The sequence below is a fragment of the Triticum aestivum genome, chromosome 5D, assembly GCF_018294505.1.
Source record: "Triticum aestivum cultivar Chinese Spring chromosome 5D, IWGSC CS RefSeq v2.1, whole genome shotgun sequence".
Taxonomy (NCBI): domain Eukaryota; kingdom Viridiplantae; phylum Streptophyta; class Magnoliopsida; order Poales; family Poaceae; genus Triticum; species Triticum aestivum.
Window position 1 is genome coordinate 524,210,174 of NC_057808.1, and position 10,487 is coordinate 524,220,660.

General features: G+C 46.5%; 1 protein-coding gene across 1 annotated transcript; it reads right to left on the reverse strand.

The window, feature by feature from the left end:
- Positions 1-4,905: 4,905 nt before the first annotated feature.
- On the reverse strand, positions 4,906-6,595 carry LOC123125961 (putative F-box protein At3g10240). Its single transcript, XM_044546396.1, has one exon. The coding sequence runs from the start codon at positions 6,521-6,523 to the stop codon at positions 5,396-5,398; it is 1,128 nt and encodes a 375-aa protein (XP_044402331.1). The 5' UTR covers positions 6,524-6,595; the 3' UTR covers positions 4,906-5,395.
- Positions 6,596-10,487: the final 3,892 nt, after the last annotated feature.

Sequence of the window (10,487 nt, forward strand, 5' to 3'; positions counted from 1 at the left end):
TGCAAGGTGTGAGATTGAGCACGGCTCAATGCCCGACCACGGCAGAAGATAAAGAAAAGATGAGTGTCATCCCCTATGCCTCGGCCATAGGTCTATTATGTATGCCATGCTGTGTACCAGACCTGATGTAAAACTTGCCGTAAGTTTGGTAGGAAGGTACCAAAGTAATCCCGGCATGGAACACTGGACAACGGTCAAGAACATCCTGAAGTACCTGAAAAGGACTAAGGATATGTTTCTCGTTTATGGAGGCGACGAAGAGCTCGTCCTAAAGGGTTACGTCGATGCTAGCTTCGACACAGATCTGGATGACTCTAAGTCACAAACCGGATATGTGTATATTTTGAATGGTGGGCAGTCAGCTGGTGCAGTTGCAAGCAAAGCGTCGTGGCGGGATCTACATGTGAAGCGGAGTACATGGCAGCCTCGGAGGCAGCACATGAAGCAATCTGGATGAAGGAGTTCATTGCCGACCTAGGAGTTATTCCCAATGCATCGGGGCCGATGACTCTCTTCTGTGACAACACTGGAGCTATTGCCCTTGCCAAGGAGCCCAGGTTTCACAAGAAGACCAGGCACATCAAGCGTCGCTTCAACTCCATTTGTGAAATTTTTCAAAATGGAGACATAGATATTTGTAAAGTGCATACGGATTTGAATGTCGCAGATCCGTTGACTAAACCTCTTCCACGAGCGAAACATGATCAACACCAGAACTCTATGGGTGTATGATTCATCACAATGTAACTAGATTATTGACTCTAGTGCGAGTGGGAGACTGTTGGAAATATGCCCTAGAGGCAATAATAAAATGGTTTTTATTATATTTCCTTGTTCATGATAATTGTCTATTGTTCATGCTATAATTGTGTTATCCAGAAATCGTAATACATGTGTGAACACATAGACCATAACATGTCCCTAGTGAGCCTCTAGTTGACTAGCTCGTTGATCAATAGATGGTTACGGTTTCCTGACCATGGACATTGGATGTCATTGATAACGGGATCACATCATTAGGAGAATGATGTGATGGACAAGACCCAATCCTAAGCATAGCACTAGATCGTGTAGTTCGTTTGCTAAAGCTTTTCTAATGTCAAGTATCATTTCCTTAGACCATGAGATCGTGCAACTCCCGGATACCGTAGGAATGCTTTGCGTGTACCAAACGTCACAACGTAACTGGGTGACTATAAAGGTGCACTGCAGGTATCTCCGAAAGTGTCTGTTGGGTTGGCACGGATCGAGACTGGGATTTGTCACTCCGTATGACGGAGAGGTATCTCTGGGCTCACTCGGTAATGCATCATCATAATGAGCTCAATGTGACTAAGCAGTTAGTCACGGGATCATGCATTACGGAACGAGTAAAGTGACTTGCCGGTAACGAGATTGAACGAGGTATTGGGATACCGACGATCGAATCTCGGGCAAGTAACGTACCGATTGACAAAGGGAATTGTATACAAGATTGCTTGAATCCTCGACATCGTGGTTCATCCGATGAGATCATCGTGGAACATGTGGGAGCCAACATGGGTATCCAGATCACGCTGTTGGTTATTGGCTAGAGAGCGGTCTCGGCCATGTCTGCATGATTCCCGAACCCGTAGGGTCTACACACTTAAGGTTCGATGACGCTAGGGTTATAAGGAAGATTTGTATGTGGTTACCGAATGTTGTTCGGAGTCCCGGATGAGATCCCGGACGTCACGAGGAGTTCCGGAATGGTCCGGAGGTGAAGATTTATATATGGGAAGTCATCATACGGTCGCCAGAAATATTAGGGGGTATACCAGTATTGTACCGGGACCACCGGAGGGGTTCCGGGGGTCCACCGGGAGGGTCCACCTGCCCCGGAGGGCCTTATGGGCTGTAGGTGGAAGGGAACCAGCCCCTAAGTGGGCTGGGCCCCCCTAGGGCCCATGCGCCTAGGGTTGGGGGGGGGGGACCCTAAAGGGGGCGCCCCCTTGCTTGGGGGGCAAGCCCCCTCCCCTTTGGCCGCCGCCCCCCTCTAGATCTCATCTAGAGGGGCCGGCCCCCTTTCCCCTTCTCCCTATAAATAGAGGGGTAGAGGGAGGGCTGCAGCACCACATCCAAGGCGCAGCCCCTCCCCTCCCCAACACCTCTCCTCCTCCGCGTGAGCTTGGCGAAGCCCTGCTGGAGAACTGCCAGTCCATCACCACCACGCTGTCGTGCTGCTGTTGGAGCCCTCTTCCTCAACCTCTCCCTCTTCCTTGCTGGATCAAGGTGCGGGAGACGTCACCGGGCTGCACGTGTGTTGAACGCGGAGGCGCCGTTGTTCGGCGCTTGGATTGGAATCAACCGCGATCAGAATCGCTACGAGTACGACTCCCTCATCCGCGTTCTTGTAACGCTTCCGTCTCGCGATCTTCAACGGTATGAAGATGCACTTCCCTCTCTCTCGTTGCTAGTTACTCCATAGATTGATCTTGGTGATGCATAGAATTTTTTTAATTTCTGCAACGATCCCCAACAGGTAATTGGTGTTGAACGACTACCATCTACAAAGTTATTCAATCACCCCCAAGCCGCCACGGCGCTAGTCAATTTCCTTTAATCATAGAGGACTACCTTTCTACAAACCTACCAAGCAGAGAAGTTCTAGATTCTGGTAATCATAGGGTGGACGTGATCTATCGTTTCAATGGTGTGAAACATATGGTATCCATCTTCTTAAAGCACACTGGTCTAGTGAGGATTTTATTTTCTGTACACGTGATCCGTTGTTTATACTCTTCCACAACGAGTCCAAGCAATGGCACTGGTGAAGCATTGGCCGACGTCCCGTGTTCCCTATCCTTCTCCGTTGACGGCAACTTCTCACCGACGGCATGAGTTACATCACTAGCAGCGATGGCCCCATGATGGCGGTGTAGTACAAGGCAGGTCCAAAGACTGGGGCCAAAACATCATATATTTTATACTAAACTTCTATGTTTTTTAAACATTTTTATCAAACTACTACAACCTAAAAAAGAACAATTTGGTGGACTTAGTTGGCATGGTTTAATCACATGATAATATTGTCAAATACTTCATCTGCCTTGATTTATTAGTCCCCCACGTATTCTAGGTCTAATTGTGACCAAGAAAATATTTGTTATCTGTATTAAATATAGTATCATTATAAACTTGTTTCGAATACGCGTTGAACAATATAATTTTGTAGCAAATTACTTTTACTAGTCAAATTTATGTTCAAAAGTTCATCTAGAATACGAGTGGACCTAATAAACTTGGACGATGGGACTAATAATTATTGTGGCCTTTGTCATACAGTTGCAATGTATATGCCTAAAAACTTATTTATGCCAAATTTAAGTTAAATGTCCTAACAAAAGTTTATTTTGATTTAAATTTGCGATTGCATAAATTATACACTGTATACATGTATATATTTGTATGTATATGCCACTGTGTATATGTTAGTATCACTAAATATCATGGTAGAGCTCTCTAATGTGTATCCTCTAAAAAATATCTTAAAGTTGGTTTCTAGTGTGTTATTAGGTAAGTATATTAATTTAACCTTCGACAAAGGGATTTTGCAAGTTAGCTTCGGTAACAAACTGGTCAAATGTGTATGCTCTTTACTTGCTACTGAAATAGCATCACTTACAGTAATCAATAGAAAATTAAAATATGTCACAGATTATAATTTGCATACATACAATTTCATTATTTGATATGCACTTGGATTTATTTGGTATACCCAAGTGCTCCTATTGGTCTATAATCAAAAGTTATGAATGAAATTACACATAAAAAATCTATGTTAAATAGATTGTACTATAACATGAAAATGTCCATTGGAGAGAAAGTAGTAGCCTAACCAAAATCGATGTCAGAGGTTAGATTGGTTTGTTTCTGTGTGGTATATACCATTGGTTCATTGTGTGGACTTTACTCATGAAAGCTACGACTTTTGTTTTTCTCTTGTATCAATAATGTTTTGACGTAATGGATATTAGTATGGTGGTTACTATTATAATGTAGTGTTTGGGGCCCTCGTCCTCTCAGGGCGGGGTTCCGTCCTGTTCACCTGGCCTATGGGCCGGTCTTAAGCGTGTCTCCAGAGATCGTCATTGTGCCTGCGCCCGCAAACGGTTTCCAAGGGTTTGACCTAGGAGTCTCGACATTAGAAAGAGTCAGACAAACAATTAAATAGTAGGTTGAAGAAAACCACATATTGCCCTAGGCCCAGTGTCGGTCCCGTTGGTCGGACTCAGGCGGGAACCAAACCCTTGCCACCGCCGGCCACTCCCTGCACCCATTTCCCTCGACACCACCAAGAAACTGCATGACCGTCGAGGAAGGTGGCGGCGAGGCTCTCATTGCTCCAGTCATCGGCGGTGGGCTCCGGAAGCCGAAGTAGTAATCTCAGGTTCTTGGGTCGCTAGATGGTCAAGGGCTTGCAAGAAAATAAGTAGGGTTTTGTTCCGTTCATGTCCTATGAAACAATTCATGTTTGTGCAAAAAAATGATGATGTTTGGCTCCGACAACTTTCGTGTGATCGATCTGTAATGATGTTTTTCTTCTTCTTTTTGCACTGAAGAAAAACTAGTATGGGTATTTTGTCTGTTCATTAAAGCAAAAGATGTGGTGGTTCAAATGAATTATAGTGTATAAAATGTTTTTGAGCTGATAAAGACATTGATGCATTCAGTGGAACAAATATAAGCACCGATTGCAATCGTGCTGTAAGTGATTGCGCGTGTGAGATTTTCAGTAAAGCCCCTTCCAGCCTGATGGGCACACGTCCATGTGTAAGCTTCCAATCAAACCCGAGAGTAACAATTGTGCAAATCAGGCATCGGCTATTATACTATTCCCTCCGTTTGGAATTACTCGTCCAAGAAATGAATGTATCTAGATGTATTTTAGTTGTAGATACATCCGTTTTTATGACAAGTAATTTCGGACGGTGTGTGGCCCTCAATCTGAATCTTGATGCTTCATTCAGGGAGGGTAGACCGTACATGTCCAGAAACCATGACTCTTGTAGTTTTGTGAGATTTTCTCCAAATATATAAAGTTTGTTCGTTTGTTTATACACATTTCTACCCAGTAGCCAGGGCAACTAAATTTGGTTGCTTCACCTTGACACATCGCGCCCGCAACCCTGAAAATACGCGGGCGTGGTCCATGACCATGACCCGTCAAGGCAGGAAACCACAAGATGGAAAATGCATGGACAATCAACTTCTCCGAATGACAACAACGACGAGCGGCCGCGCAACGCACTCGCGCACGTATACCACCGGCTGACCGCCGACATGGAAGCGAGGTATACTCTTTTTATTATAGAGTCGAAAAGTGTAATGTTAAAAAACGTCTTACATTTTGTGACGGAGGGAGTACTTATTATCATGACGGAGAGGGTGTGAGCGGGACGAGGCTCTCCATGTAGATCCCGTGTCGCCATACAGTTGAAATATCCCCTGTCGTCCCAACTTTAACTGTCCTATGATTCCTCTTCCCAGCCATGTCGTGTAGCATCACCCGACCATCGTGTTGGACGACCAGCATGTTTACCTCGAGGACGCCGATGGCCGAGGCCGTGAACGGTGAGCAGATCCGGTATTGTGGTATGCCGATCCTGAGGCGCCATGCCCACCTCTCCTGATTATAGTCCTCAAGCGTCCACACTTCCATGTGTGGCGCATCCCTCATCGCCGACACAGCGAGCGCCCCGTTCATCTCGAACAGGTGAGGCGTTTTGTAGATGAGGCTATCTGCTGCCGGCACCGGGGGTGGTGCCATCGTCCGGAACTTCTCTGACACCGTGTCAAAGGCCACCATCTTGTCGGGGTTACAAGACTTAGCCGGGTGTATCAGCCAATGCAGGCTCCCGTGGAGAGTAACGGCGGACGATTCCCGAAGCACGCCGTCGGGCATGGTGTCCCCGAGCCGCCGCGGCTCGGCGGCGCCGGTCGAAAGAATGTAGTTGGCGGTGTCGTCGGCGGGGATATCATCGACATGGCACAACACGCGGTACCTTCCGGACGGCCGGTGGTAATAGAAGCAAAACGGTTGAACAGAAGCACGCGATGATGCCATTGGCGGTGATGGAAGGGGGCCCACTTGCCTCGTCGCTGGGTTCCAGATCAAGAGCGAGTCGCATCCTCGGTTGAAAAGCAGGAGCCCGTAGCAAAAGCCTCGGAACAACATGGTGGTAGGATCATAGTAGAGGAGTGGTCGACCCTCCAAGTCGTCGTCAAATGGGATGGCGCAAACTGCTTTTTTGATCTTGTTGTATTTGCTATTGGTGCTGCTTTTGTCGTCGGCTGGCTCATCGCCTTGGTCGAGCCGGAAGAACGCGACGATCTCCGGCTGGCGTCGGAGCGCGTAGGCTGTGAGGAAACAAGGGCGGGTGGCGATGTGGCGCCAGTGCTTGCTGACGGCGCGGGCGCGGAGGATGGATTTGGGCGGCACGCGAAGGAGTATCTCCGTCAGGACGTCGTCGTTCAGGGTGATTTCTTCGGGCGGCAGCATTGCGTCTGGCCTCTGGCGGATGCAGCTCCGTCGATTTTGGTTTCGATTTGAACCCGTACTTACAACTCTATTTTTCGTTTTTCTCCTATATAATATAAATAAGGTGTAGTTGCAAGTTGCAACTCTACTTAAGGACGGACTGACCAATGTCTTGCGAGCCGAGTCGGGGCTTACCAGCCCGCCTCGCGTTTGCCTCACTCAATTCGACTCCAACTACCAGGCCCAACCCACTTACGGTACGATAGGTCCGACTGCAAAACGCTTGTATATATGCGCATACACTCACCTTTATGGACGTGCACACACACATATCATACCCCTATTAGCATCTCCGAGAGACTGAGCCTCACCATAGATGCCTTGTAGTCGACGAAAACGTCTCCTCCCACTGAACGCGCATCGCCGATAATCCTAAAATAAATTCAAGATAAATGCAAGCATCAGGACATGAACCCTGATGGACCAAGGATATCCCTGTCCTTCTAACCATCCAAGCACATGTTGATTCAATGATGGGCGCCAATTTTATAGCATAACCTACGCGTCTAATAGGAACCGTGCGTACACCAAGCAAGCCAAAATCATCACCCAGCCATTGGGCGGTTCCTATTCCGCGTGTAGGTTGTGCTAAAAAAAACTCCCTGGCCACATACGCACCGCTCACGCTGTCTACTCTAGGGGTCGGCCCAGACCGGTTTATTTTCCACCCAATTTTTTGAATCCGTGAACTTTTATTGAATTGTTTGGGAATATTTTTGAAATTTGAGACAATTTTTTGAATTTTTTAAACACATTTAAAAATTAATGATTTTTTTGAATTATTGAAAAAAAATTAAATTCACAAACTTTTTTGGAATACGCAAACATTTTTGATTTGTAGAACAGCTTTTTAAACTTGTGAACACTTTGAATATGTAGACATTTTGTTTTCCAAAATCACGGATAATTTTTGAATCTGTAAACATTCTATGACTTCCTGAACATTTTTGAAAATCATGAACATTATTTGAAAGTACAAACATTTTCTGATTTCTCAAATATATTTCTCAAATTTCTATTGTTTTGAAATTGTGAATTATTTTAAAGAAGAAAACCCAAGAAAAATCAGAAAGCAGAATAAATGAAATAATAAATACAGGGGCATCTTGCCCCCACATGGGTCTTATGGGTCCAATAAGGGTGTGGCGCCCCATAGCGTGTGAGACGAGCTTGGGAGTCAAAACCAGTTGGAGGAGGACTCCTCCTCCCTGGTTTGAGTGCCAAAGGGGGGATACCTCCTTCCCAAGTCGGCCTCCCCCCTCTCCCACACCTATATATATGAGAAAGGGGGCGCCCCCTAGAGAACACATCAAGTCCTTGTCCCGGGCGCGCCCTGTGCGGTTCTCTCTAATCCTCATAATAGAGAAGCCCTATGTTGTTCTCTTTTCCCTCCTCTAATTCTTCGGGGATGATTAGCTCTGGATGACGAAGCACTGTCAGGTCGTGAAGTGTGTACGGTTGCAATCTATAGAGAGCTTGTGTTTTCGGTCTTTTGTTCGAGGGATCGTCGTGGATGGTTCGAGGGACTTCTAGAATGATCTACACCGATTCTTCTTCTGCTGCATCTCAAAATTGGTAATGATCCGATCTAACCTTGTATGCATCTTCATAGTGATCCGAGATATCTCTATTACTATAGTACACAAATTTTTGAATTCGGACTAGCTATCCATCAAGATTCATGAGCAACTGTGAGCCATTGATTTGTTCTAGAAGATGAATATCCACCATTTATCAGTACCACACCTAAGTGATCTAACGGTTCATGTTTCCTGGATTTGCTCTGTACAAATACGCGCCAACATGACTCCACGATCTTTCTGGAACACTCACGGCACCGAATGCTACCACACACCACACGTGCTGGTGCAAATTAAAGTCTGCTATTTTGGATCTTCTGAATTTTGAACTTCATTGCTCAATGACGGGAGGTCTGGAATATTTAGCAAACAACGACTCACTGAACAACTAACATTTGTCAAATCGATGGGTGAACATATACTCCCTTCGTCTTAAAATATAAGACATTAAGCTTTTACAAATCAAAGCACTCGACGTTGTTTGTATCCACCGAATTCCAAATGCAGCACCTTGACAATCCTTTATCAAAATCCAACAAATTAAATGATGAAGTCACTTTTTCGCAAAAAAGGTGAAAAACACGCGCATAGCACGTTCCTTCTACTAGTTGATAGTAGGGGGAAATTTATCGAAAATTCGCATGTGAGCCCGAGCACCTGTGAGCTCGGAATCTGTGCCATTTGTTTCTCTGCCTATCGACGAAGCGCTGAGTATAGCGACGGGTGCAATGCTCACGGGGCTGTTGCACAAACAGTTCGATGGCCCAATGTTCAGAAAGCGCCGTCAGTTAGCGAGGTGGCGGAACAGACGGGATTGGACGTGCTGTGCCATTTAACTCCCCCACCCGGACCAAATGAGCCGTTTAGCTCATTAATAGCAGTACCGTTGGGAGCTACCAATCTTCTCCAGCACACTTCCTCCCACTCTTCTACAGCGCACTTCCTCCCAATCTTCTACAGCGCACTTCCTCCCAATCCATCATCTTGCGACCTAACCAATCTAGGCAGCTATCACCAATCCAGGCGTAGAGAATGTCTGGATCTTCATCCTCAACCGGGTTCGAGCAACTCCCACCGCTAATCAGCTGCCCTGAGTGCGGCGTCCGCGTCTTCACCTGGATTGCTCGGGCGGGTCAGAATGCGGGCGTTCATTTCTACAAGTGCGTCAACAAGGACGTGAGTACTACCCCATCCATACATCTGAATCCCCATTAACATCCACACCATCTAATGCAATCTTTTTGCATTTGGAATCAATTTGTTTGTTGCAGGCTGGCATCTGCAACTACATGAGAACCAAGGCGGAGTACCTAGCCGAGCTTAGCTACCATATGGCGACCACACAGTAGCCATTGCAGGGGAGCAGCCAGTCGGGAGCTTGTCTGAACCGCAGAGCTCGAGTTGTCGAGCAGCAGCGCAGTGTCCCAGTCGGTCCCCAAGCTTCCAGAGCCCAACCACTGCTTAATCAAGCAGGCTCATCCGCCGCCGCTCTTCGTGTTCTTGTGTTTTTAGAAGCAGGCATTCTGTTAGTGCTTCTGCTTATCCTGTTGGCGTTGGTCAAAGTAGTATCACTCCTTAGCAGGTAGTCAGTGGTCTTGTTGACACAGTACAAGGAATTTCTAGAACGCGCGTTTGTTTCTTTTCTAATCGCAGTGGTCGTTTGTGAGGTGTGGCAGTGTTTTGATTTGTAAGCCCGTTTGCTAAGAAATATGTCACGTCACTATTAATGAAGTTATGGTCAGTTCTACATGTTGACACGCTCATATGGTACACTTTTCCAGCATCACTTCCCCAATACTTTTTTCCCACGCTGCCATTTGGCATTTTCTGATCAGTTCAGGCCTTTAATTACGTTCATTAACACATATAGCCGCTGTCACCGACACGACTGGCGGAACGCAATAAATTAATACCTACCAGCCTCCATACATAATTGCCGTCCTTATCTCAGGCCACAGCCTCGCACCCACCCAACGCTCCTCATACCAACCATTTGTTTCGCCCGACTCTCCTTCAGCTCCCACCGTCGATCTGGCCGACGGCGAGCCAAGTCCGGTGCCGGAGCTAAACAGGTACGCGCGCAGTTTGTTCCAACCGCCTCCCCTCCCCTCAATCTCGCATTCCGACCGCAACAATCCACCCATTAGCCAGTCAATATACTAGGAACACGACAGATCCCAAGATCTGGATCCCACAATTTGTTCTATTCCCGGATTGCTCTATCCCGATCCGCTACCATGTATGCAAGCCTGGCGACTCTTGTGCATTTTTAATATATAGGATCACAGTCCGTTTTACTCAACCTAGTGAAGCCGTAAGCCATAAACTAGTGAAGTCATTTACGG